Source organism: Lepus europaeus, chromosome X (assembly GCF_033115175.1).
Source record: "Lepus europaeus isolate LE1 chromosome X, mLepTim1.pri, whole genome shotgun sequence".
In the NCBI taxonomy this organism is placed as follows: domain Eukaryota; kingdom Metazoa; phylum Chordata; class Mammalia; order Lagomorpha; family Leporidae; genus Lepus; species Lepus europaeus.
Genome location: NC_084850.1, coordinates 99,737,448 through 99,765,150, shown reverse-complemented (window position 1 = coordinate 99,765,150; position 27,703 = coordinate 99,737,448). Strand labels below are relative to the sequence as shown.

At 43.4% G+C, this 27,703-nt stretch overlaps 1 protein-coding gene across 3 annotated transcripts in view; it reads right to left on the bottom strand.

The window, feature by feature from the left end:
- Nucleotides 1-8,278: 8,278 nt before the first annotated feature.
- The window catches only part of SHROOM4 (shroom family member 4), a 272,257-nt gene continuing 252,832 nt past the window's right edge, over nt 8,279-27,703 (bottom strand). For all 3 annotated transcript variants that reach the window (XM_062183199.1, XM_062183200.1, XM_062183201.1), the window contains 4 exons: nt 18,936-19,031; nt 17,939-18,119; nt 13,601-13,870; nt 8,279-12,387 (listed from right to left, as the gene is read on the bottom strand). In XM_062183199.1, coding sequence (XP_062039183.1) covers nt 12,118-12,387; nt 13,601-13,870; nt 17,939-18,119; nt 18,936-19,031 — 817 coding nt within the window. In that variant the 3' untranslated portion in view covers nt 8,279-12,117. The remainder of the gene's footprint in view (nt 12,388-13,600; nt 13,871-17,938; nt 18,120-18,935; nt 19,032-27,703) is intronic.

The window sequence follows — 27,703 nt, the reverse complement described above, 5'->3', positions numbered from 1 at the left end:
TCCAGCTCCCTACTAATGTATCTGGGAAAGCAGCAGATGATGGCTCAAGTGCTTGGTCCCCTGCCACCCACGTGGGAGTTCCTGGCTCCTGCATTCAGCCTGGCTCTCTGTCACTCTTCTTTTCAGACAAATAAAAATAAATCTTCAAAAACTGACCAACAAAGTACAACTGTCCCTTAGTATCTATATGAGATTGGTTCCTTGACGGTCACCCATCCCACAGATACCAAAAACTGCAGATGTTACAGGTTTTTATATAAATGGCATAGTCTTTGCACAGAATTTATACACATCCTCCAGTACACTTCAAATCATCTCTGTATTTCTTATAATAACACAATGAAAACACTGTGGAAATAGTTGTTACACTGTATACTTTAGGAAGTGATGACAAGAAAAAAAAATCTGCACATGTTCAGTACAGAAACAATTAAAAAAAAATGAACTACACTTGGTTAAATCCTGATATGCAAGAACTGTGAAGATAGAGGGTTGACTGTATCTCCTTCACAGAACCAATAAAGGAACACGAACAAGGTCACAAAGTGAGGGCAGAGCTGGCTCCAGGCCTAAAGGTATTCAGTGCCATTCCAGCAAGGTCCAGAAATTTTCTGCATTTTGAAACTGTCTCAATAACACACATGCTTTAGGCTATGTTGGATGAAAACTGGATTTGTCTATAAAACACTTTAGTAACCTGTGGTAGATTTCCTTGATATAATAGCATTACTACCAGCCTGTAGGAAAGTGATGAAAATTGTGTTTTAAATGTGTGAAAATGTGTTTTAAAAAAACACTAATTTTCTACAGTTTTGTTACTCTTCTCTCTTTACCTCACCTCACTCTTACCATTGCCCGCTTTTCTATTTATTTATTTGTTTGTTTATTTATTTATTGAGTGGCAGAATAAGAGACAGAGGAGAGACAGACAGATTTTTCTTCCATTCATTGGGTCACTCTCCAAATGGCCGCGATGGCTGGAGCTGAACCAGGCTGAAGGTAGGAGCCCAGAATTCCATCCTAGTCTCCCAGTTGGGTGCAGGGGCCCAAGCACGTGAGCCATATTCCACTGCTTTCCCAGATGCATAAGGAGGGAGCTGGACAGGAAGCTGAGCAGCCAGGACTCGAACCAGAGATGTGATATAGAACACTGGCATTATAGGTGGCAGCTTGATGTGGTGCATCACAGTATTGGGCCCACGACACACTTTTGCAAAAGAAAAATAAAGGTTCCATATTTATAAAAGGTCCTTAAACACATAGCCATTTATGAGACTTGTAAGCAGTAACTGTTTAAACTTAGCCCAAATAAGAGATTTCTCTCAATTACGAGCTAGCATTTCTTGAATCGACTGAGTTTGGCCTGCAATCTGACTTTCATCAAACTGAAAAGTGGGGAGAAATCAGAGTACAAATTGCTGGGGTTTCTTTGTTTGTTTGTTTTTTTAGCATTTTGACTTATTCACATTCAACCCAATGCATTTTCAAGTTGGAAAGATTTTTCACTCATGGCCTTTCCCCAAATTATTTCCTCTGTAAAAAAAAGAAAATACAATCAACTCAGAGTCTGAGGAGGTGAGATCTATTAATTATCCTTTTAAGATAGAAAATCAGTAGCTGGGAGGAAAATGCAATTCCCAAAGCATGTTATTGTACTTGGTTAAGAGCAGTGAGCAACTCCAGGAGGACCAGCCCTGTTTAAGAAATGTCAGAAAGCAGCTTACAGACTGAGCATGTCCCCAAAAGTTTACACCGCCCAGTAGGTAAGGCGCTTTTCCAGAACGCTTTAGCTTTCAATCGTGTTTGAACCATGCACACAATGGGAAAGCCTTCTGTGTGATATAAGCTGGCTGTCTTTATCAATAGGGGAATTTAAATTTAAACCGTCTTCAAATCTGAGTTTTTCAGTGATAGAGTTTGTCATCGTTTGCTATACGTTTTAGAAATCTCCTTAACAAATTCCATAGAGTGAGAAAATATCTGTGGTGAAAATGTTTTAATAAAGTACCCCCACACTTTATTTATTTATTTATATTTATTTATTTAGACAAGAAATACTGATTTCCCATCCACTGGTACACTTCAAATGCCTGCAACAGCTGAGGCTGGGCCAGCCTGAAGCCAGAAGCTTGAAATTCCATCCGGTCTCCCACATGAGTGACAAGGACTCGAGTACTTGAGCCATCACCTGCTGCCTCTAGGATGTGCATCAGCAAGAAGCTACACATGGAAGTAGAGCCACTGTTTGAACCCAGACACTCAGATATGGGATGCAGTGTCCCAAACAGCAGCTTAACCACTGCACCACAACTTCCACCCCTGGAAACTTTTTATTGTGTACATTTAAGGTGTACAGCATAAAGTTTTGATATACATACACATAGCTTAATGATTATTACATTCATGAATATTAAACATATCCTCACATAGTTACTTCCCCCACCCTCCTGCACCTGGTACCCACAATTATACTCTTTCTATGTATTCAATTTCTTTAGATTCCACATACAAGTGAGAGTATGCAGTATCTATCTTTCTTTGTCCAGTTTATTTCACTTAACATAATCCCCTCTGGGTTCATTATCAAAAAGACAAGAGATAACAAGTGCTGGCAGGGATGGAGAAAAGGGAACCTTTGGGTACTGTTGGTGTGAATGTAAATTAGTATAGCCATTTTGGAAAACAGTGTGGAAGTCCCCAAAACGTTAAAAATAGAACTACCATGTGACCCAGCATCCTTCTTCTGAATAAACATTGAAAGGAAATGAAATCAGTATCTTGAAGAGATATCTGCACTCCCACGCTCATTGCAACATTATTCTCTGGCGAAAATTCATGTAAAATATCTTAGCTTTTATAGTAGGAAATGGATTCATTCATGAATCTAGTCTATTGCCAATAGCTATAGAAATTAAGGCAGAATCTGTTGTTAGGGTAAAATGTTAGTCTATGTGCATGTATTTTATATTCAAAATATGTAATTGAATACTCATATTTACATGTATCTAGTTCTTTCACTATGAGAGAAGCTCCGTGAAAGTGGGCACTTTGTGTGTCTTTTCCACCTGAGAATCCTGGAGCATTAAATAATACTCGGCACATCAGTTGATGAATGAATGGCATCACACACTGAAAGCACTTTTGTTTAATGTGCAAACAACAAAAATGCTGCCCCAATTCTGAATCTCTATTTAATACAGTGTTTAAAAATCATGGAGCTGCTGTAAAGATTGAATGAAGATTTTTATTTTTAAATATGTAGTTAGAAAAGTAATGGGAGCAAAGATACATAAAAGTGTCTGACTTGGGTACAAAATAGAGTAATATTTAACTCGATTCTGAATCCAAATTTAAGGAGTAGAAGTGACCCCAAATCATCCTCAAATTGGAGCCCAAGTAATCCATGTGCAAAACAGCACTTCTTTCCCTACTGTTCTGAAAGGAGTGTTTTCTTGGGAGTATATTGCAGGCAGTTTAAAGGAATCCATCATTCTCATCAGATGGATGTATTGAGCCTTCCAGAAAATTCTACCTGCTATGGGAAGCTCCTTAGTCTGAAACATTTCATCTGCAATTCCAGAAAATCTGGACCTGTGCACAGAGCAGGGTGAGTGAAGTAGGGAGCCATTGTCTACTGGGGATGTACCATATGGCCAGTTCTACCAAAGAACTCGTTTGATTCCTACTTTAGCCTGATAACAATAGCTAACATGCATTGGGCACTGACTCTATGCTAGTACTGTGTCAAGTAGTTTATATGAATCAGCTCAATAATCCCTCACTCTAACCCAAGGAGATGAGTGTTTTTGTTACTACCACTTGACAGGAGAGGACAGCCAGGCACAGGGAAGTTACCTATGCTCAAGGTCACACAACTTGTAAGTGATGAGGTTAGTATGCAATCCTAGGTGGTGTGGCTTCCTGAGTGCAGGCTTGGAACTGCCTCTGTGAGCAAAGATTATTGCCCTTATTACATAAGAGCTAAAGCCTGATAAATGAGGTGACTCCCGAAGGTCACTCTAAGAAAACTGACTCCAAAGCTAAGGAAGCTTTACTTCTCCTTACATTCTTTTTTGCTTCAATCTCACTTCAACAAAAGTAGTACATCTAGCAGCTAACATTTATTGAACACTTATTACATGACAGGCATTGTTTTAAGGGCTTCTTCTGGGTAACCTTATTTAATATCCAGAGTAACACTTTGAGATGTTTTTTTAGTTTCCTTTTACAGAGGAGGAAATTAAGGTTGAGAAGCATTAAGTGACTAATTTTTTAAATTTTTTATTTTTATTTTTTTTAAGATTATTTATTTGAAAGCCAGAGTTACACAGAGAGAGGAGAGGCAGAGAGAGAGAGAGAGAGAGAGAGAGAGAGGAGAGAGAGAGAGAGTCTTCCATCCGATGGTTCACTCCCCAATTGGCCACAATGGCCAGAGCTGTGCTGATCCAAAGACAGGAGCCAGGAGCTTCTTCTGGGTCTCCCACGTGGGTACAGGGGCCCAAGGACTTGGGCCATCCTCCACTGCTATCCCAGGCCATAGCAGAGAGCTGGATCGGAAGAGGAGCAGCCGGGGCTCAAACCAGTGCCCATATGGGATGCCAGCACTGCAGTCAGCGGCTTTACCTGCTACACCACAGCGCCGGCCCCTCAAGTGACTTATTAAGGTGACGTGTAAATAGGTGAAGTCATGGCTTCATTTATTTATTTTTTTATTTTCACAAATTGACTTAATTATTGGAAAGGTAGACTTAACAGAGAGAGGGAGAGACAGACAGAGAAATCATCTATCAGCTGGTTCACTCCCCGAATAGCTGCAACCATCAGGGCTTGGCCAGACCAAAGCCAAGAGCCTGAAACTCCAACCTGGTCTCCTAGGTGGGTGCAGGAGCCCAGGCTCTTGGGTCATCTTCTACTGTTTTTCCCAGGCACATTAGCAGGGAGCTGGATTGGAAGTGGAGCAGCTGAAAATTGAACCAGCACTTACTTATACAGAATGTTGGGGTTGCAGGTGGCAATATAACCTGCTATACCACGCTGGTCTCAACTTAGCACAATATTTTCAAGGTCCATCCATTTTATAGCATGTATCAGTATTTTGTCCATTTTTATGGAATAATATCCACCATATGTATATACCAAACATTATTTACTCATTCCTCAGTTGATAATACATTTGGATTGTTTTCACTTTTTGCCTATATGGCTTTTTTGTACATTTGTGCATGTGTTTTTGTTTAAATACCAGTTTTCAATTTGCTTGAGTTTATACCTAGGAGTAGAATTGCTAAGTCATGTGGGAACTCTTTATCATTTTGAGAAGTGGCCAAGCTGTTTTCCAGTGGGGTTGCATCAGTTTACATCCCCATCAACAATATGTGAGTCTCCCAATTTCTCCATATCCTCATTAGCACTTGTTATTTTTTTAAATTATAGCCGCCCTAGTGGATGTCATGTGGTATCTCATTATGGTCTTCATTTGTGTTTTCCAAGGAATAGTAATGTCAAGCATTTTACCCTGTGCTTGTTAGCCACTTTCATAAATTTTTAGAAAAAAAATCTATTTTAAAAAAGATTTACAGCCGGCGCCGCGGCTCACTAGGCTAATCCTCCACCTTGCGGCGCCGGCACACCGGGTTCTAGTCCCGGTTGGGGCACCGATCCTGTCCCGGTTGCCCCTCTTCCAGGCCAGCTCTCTGCTGTGGCCAGGGAGTGCAGTGGAGGATGGCCCAAGTGCTTGGGCCCTGCACCCCATGGGAGACCAGGAGAAGCACCTGGCTCCTGCCATCGGATCAGCGCGGTGCACTGGCCGCGGCGGCCATTGGAGGGTGAACCAACGGCAAAAAGGAAGACCTTTCTCTCTATCTCTCTCTACTGTCCACTCTGCCTGTCAAAAATTTAAAAAAAAAAAAAAGATTTACTTATTTGAAAGGCAGACTTACAGATGCAGAGAGAGAGTTCTTCCATCTGCTGGTTCACTCCCCAGCCACAATGGCTACAGTTGAGAGGATCTGCAGTCAGGAGCCAGGAGCTTCTTCCAGGTCTCCCATGTGGGTGCAAGAGCCCAAGCACTTAGGCTATCTTACACTGCTTTCCCAGGTCATAGCAGGGAGCTATATTGGAAGTGGAGCAGCCAGGATATGAACCGGTGCCCATATGGGATGCTGGCGCCACAGGCACTTAGCCCACTGAGCCATAGAGCCACTCCTGCCATTTTCATATTGCAATTTTATAAAGAATTGGGCAATCTCTAGGTTAATTCGGGATGTATTTTCATCTTAACAATATTAAGTCTTCCAATTCATGAAGATTGGGATTGTCTTTCCATTTACTTAAATCTTCATCATTTTTCAACAGCATTTTGTAGTTTCCAGCGTAAAAGTCTGACACTTGTTTGCTAAGTTTATTCCTAAGTATTGTATTGTTTGTGATACTGTGGTACATGGAATTACTTTCTTATTATCTTTTTCTCAGATTGTTCATTTCATTTTATACAAGCGGTCCCTGACTTATGATGGTTCAACTTACGGTTTTTCAACTCCATGATAGTGTAAAAGTGATTGCCATTCAGTAAAGCTATACTTTGGATTTTGAATTTTGCCCTTTCCCCAGGCTAGTGCTTTGCATGCGATAATCTCTTGAGATGCTGGGCAGCAGCAGGGAGCTGTAGCTCGCAGTCAGCTCCGGGGTCAGAAAGGAAACAACTGATGCTCTACAGTGTGTTGTGTTGCTCAGCTCTGTTGGTCAGTAAGTCAAGTGTATTCCATGCATTTCAACTTATGATGACATTATTAGGGAATAATCCTATTGTAAGTCAAGGAGAAACCATGTATTGGTATGTTTTGAACGTGTTTCCCCAAAGCATCAGTAGGAAACTTAATCCTCATTTGCAACAGGGGTTCTGATTACCAAAGGGCTTGAGGCTACAAGCTTGACATCTTGGTCTCTCTCTCTTGCGCTCTCTTTGCCCATCTTCCATGGCCTGATGCAATAAGAAAGCTCTCACAAGGTGCTGACCCCTTGATCTTGGGCTTCTGAGCCTCCAGAACTTTGAGAAATAAATGTGTATTCATTATAAATTGCCCAGTCTTAGGGATTCTCTTATAGCAGCATTAAACTGACAAAGACATATATTGACCTTACAGTCTGCAATCTTGCTGCCCACATTTAGTCAGGCAGTTGTGAGCAATATAAAAAAACCAGAACATGTCTGCGATAAGGAAAGAATGAATTGAGTAAATCGAGACTATGGTAGTAGGCATGTAGAGCATTCTGTGACAAGCCAGCACTTTCTAACTTATAATAGGCACATGAATCTCCTGGGAAACTAGTTGAAATTCAGACTGCTGTCATCAGGTTTGGGGGATGGGGCTTGGGATTCTGTCTTTCTATCTATTCCTCAGTAGGTAGGAATAGTTATGATTACTAAGATACAATAACCTTATAATGTAAGTATTATTGTTCCTAGCTTACAGAGCAGAAAATAGTGTCAGAAGTTGAGCAAGTAGCCCAAGTTCACGGGGTAAGTGGTAGGATCAGGATTTGAACACAGTTCATTTTAGTGCCAAAGCTGGACTCTTTCCACTCTACCACACCAGCTCGCTGCAGTAGGAAGAGAGCTGGAATGGAATATGAATGGAGTACAGATCAGGAGAAAAGGGCAAGGTTTATGGTGTCAGAGTCACTATCTATATATAACGCACTTAGGTCTAAATCTCTAGGTTGTTTCATAGAACTGATCGTCAAAGCCTTTGTTTTCTAGGGAGTTGGGAGTAAATCTATGACACTGGACTATCGGCTACAAATGATACTGCTAGAAAGAACTCAACATTGGGGGAGGTCCTGAAGGTGGCTTAGCTCTGATCAGGCTACACTCGAGAACTGGATTCTGCATACTGCTGAGGTCCATACCTGAGATTACACCTATTGAATCTGCCTTCATTCTAAATGTTGAGTTAGATCAAACCAGTGGTAGCAACAAAAATAACTTATGGCATAAACTCTGTGGCTCCTATTTAGGGAGCTCTTGGAATAAATGTCTAAAATGTTTCCCTCTAAAACTGTTATATCAGACCCCACTATTTTATTGCAGGTAATGAATGGCATAGCATCAATATCATCCCTAAGTGGCCAAGGTAAGGGTTTCAAGATGGTATAAAGCTCTGGTCATACGGTTATCTAGAAGGACTATGGATAGATGACTAAATTTTAGCATGTTTCAGCAGGATTGAGGAGTTTCCATCACCTAAATAAAAACACATGAGACTATTTTTTTGTCCTTAGCACCTTTTATTGAAGTATGACCCTTGATGACAATCTAGTAGGCATGATTATGTCAGCTGAGAAGGTGGAGGACACAAATGCAGAAACAATAAGATTCAGAAAAATAACAGTTTCACATGGGATAGGTGACCCTCAACAGTTGTACAACAAACACTGGTTCTTTATCTACAGAAACCACCCCGTCCCACCCCCCTCCCCAAAGATCTACTAATCTTCAAATAATACAATATGCTGTTACAGAAATATTATCAGCATAGGCAACTCCTCTGGCAAGGACAGCAGGAGTTTCCAAGCTCCAGATGGGTGGGAAGTGGCAAGAAATGTGCCCAGCTTCCTCCATCTGGGGCCTGCTACTGGCAGAGCAGCACCTTCAGGGAGGCTGGGGTTCAGGATGTGGACCCCGGGCAGCTTTTTGGCACATGAAGTTAAATGGAAAACAACCTGAACCTGGCCTTGAAATAGGAGCTTCATCTCCTTCCCTCTGCTTCCAATCTCTCCCTTTCTAGGGCTTTAACTCAGTGTCTGTCTCATTATCTTAGATTCTACTTAGGCACCTGCTGCTATATCCTAGCTGAGTTTCCAGCTCTGAGAACCAAGGAGAATCAATTATCCAGGGCCTGGGGGAGGAGGGAAAGGAGAACATGTGATCTTAACTTTTGCACTAACCCTTCTTTATCTATCAACCACCATTCTTACTTCTCACCCACTGGGGCCTCTGTAAATACTTGAAGGAAGAGAGCAAAAGTCACGATCTATAACTGTCTTTGGGCAAATCCCTTGGCATGCCTTCTAAACTGTAGCCCCCTGGCAGGCCATGGAGTAGGGATGGGCCCAGGGACTGAGATGGGTTAGAGCCACTGCATCTCAAGTAATGCTGGGTAGTATGGCAGTACTACCCACAACAGCATGCCAGTGTCTGCTTAGTAGTTTATGCTTGTCTGCTAAGCCTCAGTGCTCAGTATAGCATTGGGATTAATTTTTAAGTGCTTCAGAAATTGTCCCTCTGCATGAAAAATGAAAACCCTTGTGGTCTGATTCCAACTCCAGAAACTACTTTGAAGTGGCATGAGAGACAAAAATAACAGGGCTCATAGTATTTAGGGTGTCCTAAACTTAAGGTATAGCCAATCTAAGATGAGTAGAAAAACCCAGACTATGGCCATGGTGTCCAGGTAAAGTGAGCATTCTTTTCTGTGGGTCCATATTCCCAAAAAGCCCCCAAGTCTTAGACTGATGCAACACATCAGCCTCATCTCCCAAATATGGACATTGCAACTCACTTATTGTTTGTCTTACAGCCTGATTTTTTTTTAAAGAAAAAGATGGCAACCACAGCCTCTATTCAAGCACTCCCCCACCTTCCTCAACCTTGGCTTGGATAAGCTCAGCCCTTTATGAGCCATCAGCCTTCCTGGATAGAGTAGAATCTTCCACTGGAGGGGAGAATGGGGCGGGGGTGGCATTCTAACAGTGGTTCTGGCAGCAGCAGTACTAAGAGCACCCCCAGGGCCCCATAGAAAGGGTTCCTACCCACTCCCAAGACATCCTTCTGGCCCAGATTCTTCCATTGTTTTCCAACACAATGAAGAGGAAAGGGAAGTTAGTGAGCAGTATTTGTAGCAGCAGCAAAGTTCCTTAGCAAATTCTTTGGCTGAATGAGGTACTCCTGCTGCCACAGTTAACCTCCAAGGACTCTGAGGAATTCAGCAGTAAGGAGGACAGATGCTGGGGGCTTTGGGGGTGTGTGTTGGGGGGTTGGGTTGGGTAACACACCAAGGATTGGCCACAGTGAACAGGGAACAGAGAATTGAGCTGGGTAAAGGGTAGAGTTTTGTCACAACTCTCTTTCTGCCATCACCCATCCTAGTGCTCTTTCAGGACAGAAGCTGGCTACCAGTGACAGGGCTTCAGCAACAGCCACAGCTTTAGTAATTTGTGAAGCTGCCCCCCCCCAACCTGTCACCCCCCTCGCCCGGCTTAGCCATTCTTTTACTCTCTCCAGTCTCAGTGACCAGCAGTCAACTGTGGTTCAGACAGATTGACTGGGAAGTCTCAGTAATCAGTAAGTCACAGGTTTTAAGTGGCATGCTGTTCTGAGTAACATGTGGGGATCTCCCAGCATCCTGCTCCATCCCACTCAGGACATGAATCATCTCTTTGTCCAGCCAATCCATACCCATTAGTCCCTTAGTAGCCTCCTTGGTTATCAAATTGATTGGCCTGCTATCACGGTGCTTGTGTTTAAGGAACTCTTGTTTTACTTAATAATGGCTCCAAAGTGCAAGAGTCGTGATGCCAAGGAAACATTGGGGCATAAGGCTTGGGAGGATGATTAACTCTGTCCAATGCTACAGGGTATATAGGAAAAAAACACAGTATACATCGGGTTCAGTGCTATCTGCTGCACGCATCCATTGGGGGAGTCTTGGGACATAGTCCCTGTGGATAAGGAGGAACCACAGCATCATAATTTGCTAGATCATAATTTGCTCTGGGGGACTGGCCCTGGCTAGAGCTCCCGGCTACGGTGAATTTTGGTTCCCTGCGGCAGGCCACAGGCTAAGAAAGTAATTGTTAGAGGAGCTCCTCCTGAGCTCACCTCCACTTACCCCATAGCTTGGAGACAGCAGAGAAATGAACAAGTCTTTGTCAGTTTCAGGAAATTCTTTGGTTTCAAAACAAGAAGAAAAAAAAAAGAATCTTGCTAGGGAATGCTAAGCTCATGATTACCCAGACATCAGGGTAGGCACAGGGCCAGGCCATGGTTCAGAAGCTCTGAGTTCAAGGAGAGAACTTGTTTCTTAGACACCTGTAGCTATGGTAGGAAGAATTCAATGCCTTGGCACTCGCTTACCTAGCCATGGTGGAATCAGGCTGATATGCAGAAAAGATTTTCCTTCTGGGCTAACTTTTCCCTCTCCAACTTTCCTCTTCTTGCCTTATTAGTTAAAAATAAAAAGAAAAGAAACAATCAAAACATAAAAATAAATAAGATTAAAAGGCCATTTAAAATATAACAATACGAACCCCCTCCCCCCTAATAATGAGACCTATATCCAGAAGTCAACTTTAGTAGAACAATGAATGGCCCACAGTGTGAGGCCCTGGACTAGGCACCTGTAATGCCCAGAAATGAAAGGTAGGCCCAGAGTCTTAGGACAGGATGAGGGCTGAGAGTAGGTGTCTTCTCTCTCAATTAGCTGCTGGGGAAGGTGGGGGTGGAGCCAATTTTTCTACATCTGGCTCCTTCCTGAGGGGCACCTGGGGACACTCCATCTTTGCTCGCATTCTGCTAATTAAGTGTAATTCCTCCTTCTGTGTTTCTTACTGCAAAGCTTGGGTGAGGCCCTGAAACTGGTGCTAAGTGAATGCCCTCAAAGCAGCCAGATCTCTGGGCCCAGAAATGGCTGGGCCCAGAGCCCTGGAGTACAGTGCAGGTGCACAGGCAGCTTCTCTCTGAGCCTTACAAGGCTAATGCCAGGAGGGGCTGCAGGGGTGAGTTTGTGATTCTTTGGTGTCTTAGTAGAAAAAAAAATGAAGGCACTTGGTTGATTCTGTGTGTAGTAAGTGCTTGCCCGTGCACACTGTGGGAAGGAGAGTGCAGTTGTATGCTCACATCTTGTTGCAGCTCCCTAGGGTAGACGTTTGCAGTCTCCCCAGGGTTTCCTTACTGGATAGAAACACTGCTCGGAAAGGGGCAGTGAGAGACATCCAGGGTGAAGGGCTGGAACAACATGTTAACTAACTGATATCTACTCCCTAACAAATTGCTAATGAAGACTGAAAGCACTTCCCACTGTGCCTGGGCAGGGCTGCTGTGGCAGACTGCTGGTAGCCTTAGAAATTGCTGGGCCCCAGGAGTAGACTCTCCCTGAGACACTTGAGTTGCTCTTCCCCAAGCTTGATCTTCTCCTCCAGTTCTCGCTGTTCAATGATGAGAGCAGATTTCATCTTGACAAAGTGCTGGTAATCTTGGAGCTGGTCCTGAGGCAGGTAGCGGGAGACCATGCCGAACACGAGCTTCTCCCGGCGGTCCACGTGCTCCTTCAGCTCCTTAGCATCTGCCAACTGCCCCGTCAGCTGCTGCTTCTTCTCTATCAGCACCAACTGGGGAAGCAGAGGAGCAAATACAGGCTATCTCAGTTACCAGGCAAGTGTCTACCTGTACTGTCTTCAGTGCTCCACCATGGAAGCTGTCACGAAGCAGCTCTCCATTCTGCTAATTGATCAGGACTAGATTCCCTACCCTAAAGTCTGCTTCCATGAAAACACCTTTCTTTCCTGTAGCAGGAGGAGGATGTGCAGCCATCTCTTTCTATCTCTGAGGCTGTCTTTAATTCTTGAACCACCACTGGATGCGGGGTAGTGGAAGGTTCTAGCAAAGCTGGCGTGTGTCCCCTTCCATCCAGTGAGCCACCATCACTGTGGAGATGCTTTCTCTACAGTGCGTGTGTCTCTGTGTGAGTGTATATGGCCATGTGTATTAGCCTTGTACTGTAGACTCCAAGTTGTATCCAAACCACATCAGTAGGAAAACATAATGTAGTTTTGGTTCAGGAATGTACATGAATGAGCCAACCCATGAAACTGACTGCCTTCCTATCCCAACTTCTTGACAAGATCTCTCCATCCAACTCTACAGAGAGTGAGGCAAAACTGCTGCTGCTGCTGCTTCTATTATTTCTGCTACAACTATCACTATGACTGGCAGCTAGTACTAACCCAGGGTTTATGCTGTCCCAGGTCCAATTTTAAGTCATTAACCTGGATTATCTAATCTCATTCTCACAACAACCCCGTGAGGCAGGCACTGTGTCCACTCCAATTTATAGATGAAGAGATAGACATGGAGTGAGGTTACGTCACATAGCTAGGAAGTGTGTGTGTGTGTGTGTGTGTTTGAAAGGAAGGGAGGGACAGAGAGAGAGAGAGAGAGAGAGATGTTCCATTTGGTGGTCCACTCCCCAAATGGCCACTGGGACTGGGACTGGGCCAGGCTGAAGCCAGAAGCAAAGAGCTCCATCTGGATCTTCCACATGACTATCAGGGACCCAAGCACTTGGGCCATCATCCACTGCCTTCCCAGGCACATTAACAAGAAGCTGAATCAGAAACAGAGGAGTTGGGACTTGAATGAGCTCTCAGGTATAGGATGCCAGCATCGCAAGCAGTGGCTTAGCCTGCTGTGCCACCATGTGGGCCCCTGCTCACACTTATAAAACTATGCAGTCTACCTCCCATAATATCCAAACTGGAAAGAGGGAGCCCTGAGAAGAAACAGCATTTACCTCCACCCACACCCTAGAGACCCCAACTCTACCTTCTCCTGGTTGGCCTCTGAATCGATGCTGTTGAGCGCATTCTCCACCCGGGCCAGTCGTCCAGAGAGTGACAGCAACAGGTTGACCACTTTGTCCAGGTCGCCAATAAACAAGCGGTATTTTTCAAACTCATTGGATTTGCAAACAGCTTTTAAGTTGGCTTCCACCTCCTCCCCAAGGATGGAATTGGCATTGATGTCCTCCAGCAGCCCTCGCTGGGCTTCTCGCAGGACAGAAAGTTTTCTGCCAATGCTTTCAATGAGTTGTATCTAGGAGAGTTTACCGGGAGACAAAAGGTAAGAATGGGGACCAAGTGAAACTCATCTGGCCCTGTAGCCAGATGGAATCCAAGTAGCACAGAGCAGCCTCTACCCTAGTCACCAGAAACAAAGTTAACCTGAGCAAGCTGTAAGAAATGCCAGCTGTAGGGGCAGGAACCTTCTCTCTCTGTTTCTGTGTCACCAACAAACTTCTTGGCATTAGATAAGTGGTACCCAAAGGCTTACCCTTGTTTGCCAGATGCAGCTTGATAAATGCTTGCTGGGACTATTTAACCAAAAAGGACTAGAAGGTCTGGGAGAGCTAAACTTGGCAAATCATCTGTGATCAAGTATTTGACTAGCACTTCATTCACTGCCCTTCAGTCATTTAAGTACCTCTTATATTTATGGCGCCAGGCTGGATCCTTGTCCCCTCTGCTGGCATTCTGAGGCCATGTGAATAAGAGTGTGAGTTCTGGGGTCAAAACGATTGGGTCTGACTTCTAGCTCTACTGCTTCAGCTCTGCCACTTCCGAGCTGTGGAAGCTTGGCTGACTCGAGTTTATTGAGCTTCACTTTCTATGCATGGAGAATGGAGGTGACGGAAGTATCCACTGCACTGGGTTGTAATAAGGATTCAAGGAGATTCAAGGAGGTGGCATATGAAAATGGCTTGGCACTGAGTACATGCTCAATAAATGTTCTTCACCCTCCTCTGTCCACTCATTCTTGTATTCTTGAGCTGCTTCTTTTTTTTAAAGATTTATTTATTTATTTGAATTCGGAATTACACAGAGAGAGAAGGAGAGGCAGAGGCAGAGGCAGAGAGAGAGAGGTCTTCCATCCGCTGGTTCACTCCCCAGTTGGCCACAACGGCTGGAGCTGAGCTGATCCGCAGCCAGGAGCCAGGAGCTTCCTCCCAGTCTCCCATGTGGGTGCAGAGGCCCAAGGAGTTGGGCCATCTTCTACTGCTTTCCCAGGCCACAGCAGAGAGCTATATTGGAAGTGGAATTTGAACTGGCACTCATATGGGATGCAGGCACTGCAGGCAGTGGCTTTACCCACTATGCCACTGCACCGGCCCCACTGAGCTGCTTCTTAAAAAATTTACTTATTGGAAAGGCAGAGTAACAGAGACAGAAGGAGAAAGGGAGAAACAGAGAAAGAAATCTCTGGGCTACTGGTTCACTTCCTGAATGCCCACAAACAGCCAGGGCTGGGCCAGGCCAAAGCCAGGAGACTACAATTCCATTTGGGTCTCCCATGAGGGTGGCAGGGACCCAGGTGCCTGAGCTAGCATCTGCTGCTTTTGCAGGATGTGCATGAGCAGGAAGCTGGCTCTGAAGTGGAGTAGCTGGGACTTGAACCAGGCACTGTGATATGTGATGTGGGCTCCCCAAGCAGCAGCCCGACCTGCGTTGCTACAACACCTTTCCCCCTGAGCTGCTTCTTTAGCTCTACCTGCTTTCTATCTATTTCCTCATTTTGGCTATTTCTATTCTTCAGGGCTCAACCCCTCTACAGGAAGCAGCCATTTGTCTAGCTGCAAGTTTCTAGCAGGAATGGACTCACTGGGGGTTGTATAAAGCCTCTGCAGCCACAGTGTGGGTGAGTGGAGTTTCAGAGTCAGAGACTCACAAAGCAGTGGTGTGACCTTGAGCAAACTACTTAGCCTCTCTGTGCCTCAATCTCTACATCTAAAAATCATAGGGGGTAGGTGCTGTGGCGTAGTGGGTAAAGCTGCCACCTGCAGTGCCAGCATCCCATATAGGTACCAATTCATGTCCCAGCTGCTCCACTTCCAATCCAGCTCTCTGCTATGGCCTGGGAAGGCAGTAGAAGATGGCCCAACTCTTTGGGTCCCTGCACCCATGTGGGAGACCCAGGAGAAGCTCCTGGCTCCTGGCTTCAGATCTGTGTAGCTCCGGTCATTGCAGCCATCTGGGGAGTGAACCAAAGGATGGAAGACCTCAATCTCTCTCTCTCTGCATCTGCCTCTCTGTCTTTCAAATAAAGAAATAAATCTTTTTAAAAAAGTAGGGGAACCATAGTACCTACTTCATAAAGTGATTATGAGAACTAAATGAGTTAACATGTTTTCCATGCACAGAATAGTCTCTTGTGAATAGGAAGTAGGCTTCAGGGTTTGTTTTATTATTATTCAAGCTCGGGCACTCTAGGACCATAGGCTTGTGGTTTTCTAGAATGTGTTCCTCTCTAGTGATTTATTGAGAAATGTCCAAAGTGAACAATGCTAACAGTGCCTCCTCTGGGTTCCAGGGCCTGTTGACATAATTTAGAACTGTTCAAAAGTCAGGAGATTACCATAATCTTAGCCTGAAGTGTAATAGGTTTGCATATGGGGAAAATTCCAAAACCTAATGGGAATTGGGGCTCAATGATATATGAACAAAGCAACACAATTAGATGTCACCAGGCTCCCAGTTGTATTTCTATCCTTTGCTCTCCCAAACAAAACTCAGTGTCAGGGACAAAGGATGACACACTTGACAAATTGCCTACCCACTCTCGTTCCCAGGCTCTGGCGGTGAAGGAAGGACAAAAATGGAGCGAGTCCTTTGTTTCTCAGAGTCTGAGACTGAACTTCAACCTAAACTTCACCTGAACTTCAACCCTAGAGAAAGTTCAGTGGACAGCGATGTGGAGTCTCACAGACGCAACCAGAGCTTGTTTGTTTCTGGGATATTGCAAATTGGTGACCTTCCCCACCTTTCTTTCTCGGAGATAAAAACTGTCCTCACCCACCCACAGCCACACCGAGTCACTGCTGTTCTGTGCTTTGTCACTTCTGATCATCTGTCTCTTATCTTGGTCAGACTTTTATTAGGTTTGCCCCTGCAGAGGCCAGGCCATGAGTAAACCAGAAGCAGCCCTGCCTTGGTCAGAAAACATGGAATCCAAGGAAGCTGGCATCTGAATCCATAACATTTTGACACTAGCATGCTTCTAGTTCTTTCCCTGATATTTTGCTTTCGATGGGAAATTGGAGGGAGAGTTCTTGCAAATGGCCTGTACTTTCCTACAGGTCCTATTCTAAAAGAAAAATACGGGCAGAAGAGCAATTTACATTGGGTTCAGATGTCCACAAAGTGGTAAATTGGGCCTTTGGGGTTGTCATGGAAACTCTATTTGCCTATGAAATAAAATGGGTAAGTGCAGGGAGGGCAAAGCGATTCCAGGAATTTGATTAGAACACCAGGCTAGAGGTACTTAGAGGAAGACAGAGACTTTTGAACAACAACAACATCTCCATCTATTTTGTATTTTCACGAGATAATTGACCATCTTTGCAAATATATACTAAAGTTTACTAGCCTATAATTTGTCTGTATTTTCCTTAGTTATTCTGTTCTCTTGTATGGAAAGTGACACAGAGAATAATGATCCATGATGCTACCTTTGGCTAGAGTTCACTGGCAGAAACCCTGGTGTGCCCTGGGTGGTGAGTTTCTTACAAGGCTGGCTTAACTCAGGATAGTGCAATAGCACAAAGATTCAGACAGCCTTGACTTCAAAGTCCTGGATCTATCATTTAGTCTGTTATCCCTGGGCAAATCAGCCCCCTTAATTGGTCTTTAAAAAGGCCTAGTTACAGGCACTTTACAGGGTTGTTCTTGCAGAGGTGGGGAACATCTGGCCCATGAGTCATCTAAGGCCCACAAAATCCTTCGGTCTGGCCCTGCTAAGGCAAGTGCAAGTGGGACTCAGAATTCAATAATTCTATAGCAGGCTCATTTTTAACTTAAGCATTTTTGTATGGCCTGCAAGTAATGTTGTAAATATCCAAATGGCCCTTGGCACAAAAAAGTTTCCCCACACCTGTGAGGATGATAGAGAATACGAGAGTACTCTTCCTCCTATTATTATTATTATTATTATTATTATTATCGCCTGGGTCCAAAAGAGACTGGAGTTGGATCTGTGAGACACCCAGAGAAGCTGTTTGACTTCCGTACTGAAAATAGGGGAATGTAAGGTATTCGATATTAAGCAGCTCACCCTCCAGACACACCAAAGGTGTACTGAAAATCTCTAGAGCATATCAAAAAACTTTACCTTTTTCTGAGCCAGTTCATGGTCAACTTCCTCCTCCCCAAAGCCAATCTCTGCCATCTCTGGTTGGTCTTTCAACTTGTTCAGCAGCTCTGCCTTGGCCACAGAAATATTGTAATAAGCTGAATAAGAGGTAGGGACTCCTGGGGCTCCCGGAGGAGGTGAGAAGTGCTGAAACTCTTGTCTGTGGGGAAAAAGAGTGACCACTGGAGCATCTCTGTGGACAGACTAATAACATATCTTCTTCCTTCATTTCCCCATCTGTAAAATGGGACCCTGCTTCATCAAAGAATTTGAGACCAATGGACCAGAGGTATTGTTTAAATGTAAACAGACCACATGAAGGCTACCTAGAAGCCAAGTAAAGGCAAACCTTAATAGCCTAGAAGGCTGTTTCGGTGTCCCTGACTCCAGCAGCTAGGGGGACTTCTTTTGAGAATGTTTTGATTGGTTATTAACACTCTATTAAAATCCAGAAAATCTGGCTGGTCCCAAATGATGGCTCCAATATATAGAGCACAAAGGAGCCAGGTGTTGGGGAACTACCCAAGAACTTAAGCATTGGTTCTCCAAACTTGTTGGCCTTTCTCCTGCCCATCCCTGGACTTCTACCTACCCCTGCTCTCTCTAGTCCGCTTGCTTACTAAGGCACACTCAGCATTTTTTTTTTTTTGTCATTCCCAATACCACCCCTGTTTGCAATATCCACGCCACTGCAGATGTACCACAGCAAATCAGTCACACATGATTTTGGCAGTGTTCACCATATTGAAGGCTGAGGTAAGCACCCCTGCCAGGGAGTTTGCATGGCCCATTACATCTCTCATGAGCTCTTTTGAGACTCCTACTGTAGGGCAGGCCTTGGGCCTAAGAAGGGAGAGTATCTCTCCACTCCCACAGTATGTCCTCAAGGGCCCCAACATCCTTTGTGGCTGTAGAGGGACAAATGGAACCAGTGGAACCGGGGTTGGGGTTGGGGGTGGGGAGTGTAGCAGCAGACCCTGTTGTCTTGGGTTCACCAAAGGCTGTAGGGAAGAAGTAGCTCTGGCTCCATGCTGACTTGGGTTTGGACTCTTCTGCCACCAAGGCTTCTGGTCTGTAGTGAGGAAGTAAAGAGAAATGCTCTCATGTCAGGTTTCAGTGATGGAGGGACAAATCATTGCACCCACGGTTTATGCAAGGGAGGGTCCACACCCCCCCCCAGCCCCATTATATTCTCTTTGCCCGTCAGCCAGCACCACCCTCCACCTGTCCGTGTCCCTACCCCTGTGCCAACCTCTAGCTGTCTGCAACGGAAAATAGGAAAAACTCATTAGTCATTTTTGTAGCTATTTGCAGCTCTTAGCTAAAGGTCAAAAATAATGGTTAAAAGGCTCCACAGCTATTTACTGATTCATGCTATGCTGTCTCCTAATTCATCACACAAAAGAAACTTGGGCATGCCAATATGCCTCATCCCAGGTACATTCATTTTACATTTTTCAAGCTTGTAACACTGATAGAGAAACAATACTTGTACCAGCTAGCATTCACGCAGGGCTTACTGTGCCCTAGAAACTGTCCCAAGATAGATACACACAGATACACAGAAATAATTGAATGCCCATGACAACCATTTTATAGATAAGGGACAAGAGGCACCCAGAGGTAAAGCGACTTTCCCAAAGTCACCAGCCAGACCTGTGATTTGTACCCAGGAAACCTAACTCCAGAACCTGTGCTTTTAGCCACAATGCCACACAGCCAAAGGGACAACTTGACATTTTAACAAAACCTACATGTAAGGAATTTTCTAGCTAGAGTATATTTCTGGTAGCAGAAAAGCGAGAACATTTTAGAGGAAATATGAAGGCATGATCTTAGAAAATTCTTATCTACAAGAAAAATATTGAGGGCATACGTGAAAGTTCTGACTCAAAACATGTATGCTTTTTGGAGACTCAGTTCCCCAAAAGAGACAGCTCTATTTTGCACTATAGGTTGAGTATCCATTATTATTCAGATTTGGGAGACTTTCAGATTTTTGGAATATTTGTATAGGCTTTATGAGTTGAGCATCCCTAACCAAAAATCCAAGATGTCCCAAAGTTCAAAACCTTTTGAGTTTTGGAGCATTTTGGATTTTTGAATTAAAGATTCTGAACCGGGAGCAGCAAGATGGCGGAATAGGAAGGGAGCACACTGATAGTCCAGGAAGACACAGGTTAATTAAAGTGGAGATACTGCAGGTTCAAAGAAGAGTAGGGGAAGAAACAGCAGAGGAAACCCTTCTGGAACTAGTGATTCACAGTGGACCTGCGTGGAGAGCGTGGGAGCCCAAGTTTGGGACACCAGTGGCAGAATCAACACAACAGCGCTGGAATGCGAGGTGAGCCGAACCTCAATAGCCAGAGACACCAGCAGGAAAGCAGAAAGAGGAGACTAGAGGGAACGAGGCTTGAAACCCCGTGGGGAAAAGTTCACCAGGCTAACTAGAAGAGAGAGGGAAAAAAAAAGTGACTGATACGGACACGAGTTTCTCTCTCTCCACTCACCTCTCAAAGGCAAGCAAGACAAAGAGCAGGCGCCATTTTGGACATACGTCATGAGCAGGGCGACCTCAGGTCTGCACTGGCCCTGAGCCTAGCAAAAACACCTGACTCTGGGGGGAGGGGTGAAATAACAGGCGATTAGGATCTAATGAATGTGTGATGCTAATGAACTGAGACTGTGAAAAAAGAGATGGTGGGGGAGAGAACTCACGGAATTCCCGTGAGTACTCTCCAGAGATGCTACAATTCGGTAACCTTGGCAACCTAGGGGGAAACTGCAGGAGAATTGGAGCCCAGACTGAGGGCAGCACAGATTCCCTGTGGGGTCCTTGGGAAAGATCTTCTGATCACTGGCCCCTGTGGGTATTTCATTCGCCTGCTAACTACCTCCAATTCTGTTCAGCTGTGGGAAATTACTTCCCTTTTGAATAAAAAAAAAAAAAAAGAAAGAGAGATTTACCATGCCTAACCTGGGAGTGTCACCTTTGACACACCCTCAACCCTGAGGAACCAAACAGAGCTCTCAGGCCACACCCATCTCAAGCCTCTAAGGCTCCATCAAAAGCAGACAGTCCACTTATTCTAGAGTCACAGTATAAAAAGAAAAAACACCACAGTGAAGAAACCAAAGAATATCTCCAATATGTCAAACAACAAATGCAAAAACCGAGGTAACAAGAACAAGGAAGACACTATGATGCCCCCAAATGAAAAAGACACCCCAATTCAAGATTATGAAGATGATGAGATAGAAGAAATGCAAGAAGCGGATCTCAAAAAATTGGTAAGATCATTAAGAAGCTCTCAAAAACAAATTCTTGAACTACAGAAATCCTTAATGGACAAGATAGAAAGTCTCTCACATGAAAATGAAATATTAAGGAGGAATCAAAATGAAATGAAACAACTAGTAGAACAAGAAACTATGATGAGAATTCATAATGAAATGAAAATTCAATAGATCAAATGACAAACACATTAGAGAGCCTTAAAAACAGAATGGGTGAAGCAGAAGAGAGAATATCGGACTTAGAAGACAGAGCACAGGAAAGTATACAGTCAAACCAAAGAAAAGAAGAGGAAATTAGAAAACTAAAAAACATTGTTAGGAATCTACAGGATACTATTTAAAAACCCAACATTCGGGTTCTAGGAGTTCCTGAAGGCATGGAGAGGGAGAAAGGATTAGAAGGCCTTTTTAGTGAGATACTTGCAGAGAACTTCCTGGGTCTGGAGAAGGACAGGGACATCCTAGTACAGGAAGCTCATAGAACCCCTAGTAAACATGACCAAAAGAGATCCTCACCACGACATGTTGTAATCAAACTCACCACAGTGAAACATAAAGAAAAGATTTTAAAATGTGCAAGAGAGAAACGTCAGATTACTCTGAGGATCTCCAATTAGACTCACAGCAGACTTCTCATCAGAAACCCTACAAGCTAGAAGGGAATGGCGAGATATAGCCCAGGTGCTAAGAGAGAAAAACTGCCAGCCCAGAATATTATATCCTGCAAAGCTCTCATTTGTGAATGAAGGTGAAATTAAGACTTTTCATAGCAAACAGAAATTGAAAGAATTTGTTGCCACTCGTCCTGCCCTGCAAAAGATGCTTAAAGATGTGTTATACGCAGAAACACAGAAACATGGTCATCAACATGAAAGAAGGTAAAGGAAGGAAACCTCACAGTAAAAGATCACAGGAAGCTCAATTTCTCTTTGACATAGAATTAAAATCTGATTCTCTGTTAAAGCAATGTGCTAAAGTAATCTATTATGTTCTCTTGATGTCTGTTAAATTCTAATTGTTCAAAAACAGCTGAATTTTTATTAAGAGCTATGGGTTATTTAAATATGTGCTCATTTTCAAAGATTTGAATAATCACCTTGTAACAACGATCAAATTTGGTCTATGTTATGTCATGATTTTTAAGGAATCTTATTTCAACCAGATATTTTGGATTTTGAGCCTTCTTGCATTCTTGACAGGCATTCAAAAAATCAAAGTTTCAAACAATCTGGACTCTAAAATTTCCAGTAAATCTTCGACTTGGTTTTTCCAGTTTGGGTCCAACTGAAAAAAATCAAAGGACCTATGTCTCTCATCTTATAGAGACACCAACTAATCAGGCTATTTGGATATATTCGAAGTACTGTCAAGATGTGACGTGGTACTAAATCTCAAGTTTCTACAATGGAAAATGCTATTAATACAAATGTTTGAGAATTAAAAAGTCTAATGATCTTGTGTTACTAGACATGATAGTTATCTTAATGAGAAGGCCCCAGAGGCCTAAAGGGTTAAATACATGTAAAATCCTACATGTGCTTTCAAAAATACTGTGAAGTAAGCAAGTGCCTCTTGCTGGCTGATGAGTTTATAATTTTAAACATGGCAACTTAAAGTCTCTTGTCATCCACAGTTATATATGATTTGCTGCTCATAAAACTAAAGCGTTGTTGGTTCTGTGTGTAGCTGTCCTCCTATAGCTTCCTATGGACTTTTCCCAGCCACTTCTATTGTATTCAGTACTTTGGGATGGCTCTGTAAACAGATGAAGCCAATAATGTATTAACAGTGCCAACTGAGAGAAAGTATGGTTAACTGAGGTTACTAAAAACAAAAAGCAATTCAAATCAATTGGCAATTTACAAAAAGAGTTAAAGATTTTAAAAGCTATTATTAAAATTGCTATATTGGTCTATTATGTTATGTTATATGTGTGTACATATTATATGTCCACATGGGAAAATTTTATTAATAATTTTATTTTAATCGGCTTATAGATAAGATTGTCCATAAATTTAAGCTGCTAAAATTAATCAAAGATACATTTTAATTTGTGTGACCTGAATCTCTGCATCATATGTTTTATACTTGTTGGTAGAAAGAAACTAAAAACATTTTAGATGGTTGTGCTTAAGTTTACTGGTTAAACAAACTACACCATGTTAGATATTTAAGAGATGTTTCCAAATACATGATCCTTAAAATTTATAGAAGGCATTGGACCTTCTGGTAAATGTTTTCTTAAGTTGTTATCTAATGGTTGAAGCTGTTTGCTAAGTATTCATGTGATATTGCTATTGTCAGCAAGCGATCTAGGACTTGCTCCCTCATTTCTCTATTCTAAGCCCAACTTGTTCTGTCATTTCTCTATTCTCCTCAAGGTAGGTAACTATTTCTATTATGAAGGAATCTGTAGGACGCACAATTTAATCTTTAGACCTTATAAAAGAGATGGCTAACATTTTTCTGTAATAGCATAGCCAAAATAAGAGCTTAAATTATAATATCATAGCTAGATTTACTTCACCATCAGCGAAGTAAACAGTAAGTAGAAAAAAACCTCCCTTTCAGACCAAAGAGAAAACAAGTTTTTAAGTGAGAATATAATTTTCCTCATGGGCATTGTCTACCTTAGAAAAACTACTACAGAACATGCCTGTGACTATAGACTTGTAGTTCAGGGCACCGAAGTTTAGACTTGGGCCTTGGGCACTCCCTTGACTTGCACCCTCTGGTCTGCTTTAACAAAACCCTGGAGGAAAAGAAAGCTAGGCATCAGAAGCAATGGGTGGCAAGACTATTAATGGCTGATCTGTACAGTGATCTGCCTCAAGGAGACCCAACAGGCCAGTCCACTGCAGTGGCTTTCAATGTGGTAAGCCTGGGCTTCAGCAGAAGTCAGCTTGTGAAGAGCCCTGGCAGCTCTGCCAAGAGTTGGATCACTGGAAATGGACCTGCCCTGGAGTCGAAGGATGCCCAGGTCAGAGCCACAGATCTTATTGGCTCTAAGCTGAAAAGCCCTTCACTCAGCCCAACTTCCGAAATGACCACTGCAGCTGAGGGGATGGCCAAGCAGGGTCAGCAACATTGCAGGCAGAACTGTAAATTTCTTGTTAGAGATGCCACCTGCCTTTACCTGGCCAGCTCTCCTCCCAGGCCAGCTAAGTAATGATAGACAACAGGGTGCCTTCCCCTAGGTGGTTCATACCTCCCTTAGGATGTACCCCATGTGAAGAGATAGATAGGTCTGGGCCTCTTAACTTACAAGGCCTAAAGCCCAAAAGATTATTACCAGGCCCCTTCTGTCAGTTTCTATTTGCCTCTCAATCAGAAAACTTAATTGTAGCTTAGACTGCAGCTTTCTTAGCTCCTCTGATAATGACTCTGTCCTTTGTTCTAGACCCTGTCCAGCACACTTGGGCCGCATTCCTTTGTAATCATAACCTCTACTCTACCACCAATGGCTCTACTCCCAACCTGTGTGTACTGATGGTCCTCTTCCCCACTTAATGCTGTATAATTGTTCAGACCTGGTTAACGCCACTCTTAGGAATACTGGTTACTATCCTCACCCTGTCTTTTATGACCTTGTCTAAATATGATCAAAGTCGGCGAACCAACTTGGAAGGCTTCCATAACCTTGGCAGCTCATGACGAGAGCCTAGGGTGGTTACTGGCGCCATAAACTAGAGTGTCAATTTGTTGGGTCAACAACAGGAGTCACTGTGCATTTGCTCCTCATGTGGGATCTCTGTCCTTAATGTGCTGTCCATTGTGATTTAATGCTATAACTAGTACTCAAACAGTATGTTTCACTTTGTGTTTCTATGTGGGTGCAAACTGTTGAAATCCTTACTTAATATACACTAAATTGATCTTCTGTACATAAAGAGAATTGAAAATGAATCTTGATGTGAATGGAAGGGGAGAGGGAGCAGGAGAGGGGAGGGTTGCGGGTGGGAGGTAAGTTTTGGGAGGGGGAAGCCATTGTAATCCATAAGCTGTACATTGGAAATTTATATTAATTAAATAAAAGTTAAAAAAGATTCTGTACCTGTATATGTGTCATATTTTGCAATGGAACTTTTTTTTCTCATCACCTCCATAACAGGTAAAATTATGACAACATATTCTGAACTTTATAGAGAATATTGAAGCAAACATCTGATTCTTCCCACAGAGATCTGAGAGGAAATGTATAAAGTCCATAATGGAAGTCATGTGTATATTTGAATTAGAGTTATTTTACTTAATGAGCCCCTCAAAATGTGTAGCATGTGAAATTCAAATGCAAGCAAGGCTATTTAATTCCAGCTATGCGAAACCACAGCATCTTAAAGCCCACATATTATTCAGTTACAAAATGCTGGGATACATATAGAAGCAGTTTTGTGGAATTATGAAGGGTTGATTAATTAAAGTAACTCTAATTCGAGTATACATACTTGGCTGGGCTTCCTGGGTTCTTGCTGCCTGTGACCTTGTGATCCAGTTACTTTCTGTTTCTGGGCCTTACTTCTCTCATCTAAAAAGTGGAGGACACTAATAGGAACTACCTCACAACTTTGTTGTGAGGATTAAACCAATCAATGCAGATGTACAGATGTTCCTTGACTTACGATAAATCCATTGCAAGTAGAAAACATCGTAAGTGGAAATAGCATCGAATCCCCCTAAGCTACTGTAAATCACGGTGGAGCAGCACAGCACACTGTAGAGCATGAGCATTTTCCTTTGCCGTTGCCCATCATCATGAAAAAGGATTAAACTGCATAGGCTAGCTTAGACGTGGTGCAAACTGATAATCTGAAGTACGGTTGCTACCGAGTGCCTATCGCTCTGGCACCATCATAAAGCTGAAAAAGTGGAAGTCAAATCGTTGTAAGTCAGGGACTATGTGGACATGAAAAGGTTTAGCGCAATGCTTGGCACGTAGTAAGCAATTAAAAAATATATATATTAGCTTGGTTGGGAAGAATGCTGTTCCTGAAGTCGCTATCACTCAAACAAGCATCTCCAATGGATTCTTGCGGCTACAAGCCTGGGCTGTTTGCAAACAAACAGCGTTGTTTTCCCTGGTAACCTTAGTTATTAAAAACCAAAAATCTCTAGAGCAAAAGTTATAAGCTCTCTAATAATGGCAATTTCCTTTTCCCTGATGAAAGGTACATAAAGGACGTAGAGCCAGGGCCTGTGATTGCTATATCTGACACACAATACCCGATGGGAGAGAACAGGGTCCCCTGAAGGCCTGGCCTACTGGAAGAACAAGTTCTCCCTGAGATTGGCTGCTGTGGAAAGCCAAAGAAGCCTGGGTTTTGGAGTAAAACAGATATGGTATTGAACCTCTGCTGCATAATTATGAATTAGATCATCCCTTATTTTGCTAAGCTTTAGTTTCCTCATCTGTCAAGTTGGGATAATAATGGCCAACTGGGCTGTTAGGAGAATTAAATGAAATAATGGAGAGAAGATGCTACAGTGTGTGGCACGTACTAAGTGCTTAATACATGTTTATTCTTTCATCTCTTCATTCTTCTGAAATACTCATTAACAGCCTCCTAAGTATTAATTAGGCCACCTTTCCCTTCTCCCTGCTGTGATTGGAAACGATCACCATCACATTCCCCAAATGGTTTTCAATTACAGTAAGAATGTTCCCCAGCTGGGTGGACAGCTTGAGAAGAATCTGATAAGAGCTTCAAGATGCCTGGGAGCCTGACCCTGTAAATGCTGTTGGATGTAGCACCTCAGGCTGGGGATCGGTTCAACTACTCCAGATGGCCATGTCATAGATTTATGTGTCAACAAAAGCCACAAGGACAAGGTACTTCTGCTAGCAACAAGTCTCAGTCAAGATCTGGCTATAAAGAGATTTAAAGAAAGCACTGAAAAGACACCAGTCTTCCCACCCACCCCCCACCCCACCTGCAGCAGAGACGAGGGCTGTGCTCTCTCCACTGCAAGGCAGGCAGCTCTGAGAGTCACAGCACCAAGAAATGATGATCCTGGCGCTTTGGCTTTGGGACAAAAAGGACAACCAGTCCCTGTGGGGCACACAGATGAGAATTAGCACCGTGGAGTGAACAGACAACCACACTCCTGCTTTGGCCTCTGTGTCCAGGCAGCTGGCCCCATGGACTTTTTCCTATTGCTTACGAAGTAAAGGCCATGGGCCAGGGAAATAAAGAGAGGGAGAAATAAGGAGAATAAGGAGAAAATAAAGAGAAGAGAGAGAAAAAAATATTCTTAGCTATTGGGAAGAATCACCAGGCCTAAAGCACCCAGTCCCAGCACTACAGTTCAGACGAGATCAGGCGTGTTTAGGGTGCTATGGCAGCAGACCCAGGACTGCAGTTAATAATAGGGTTGAGGAGAAAAGCTGAGAAACCCAGCCTACTCTGCCTATAGTGGAGGCGAGTCAGCTGGGGAGCTGGCCTCTTGTTC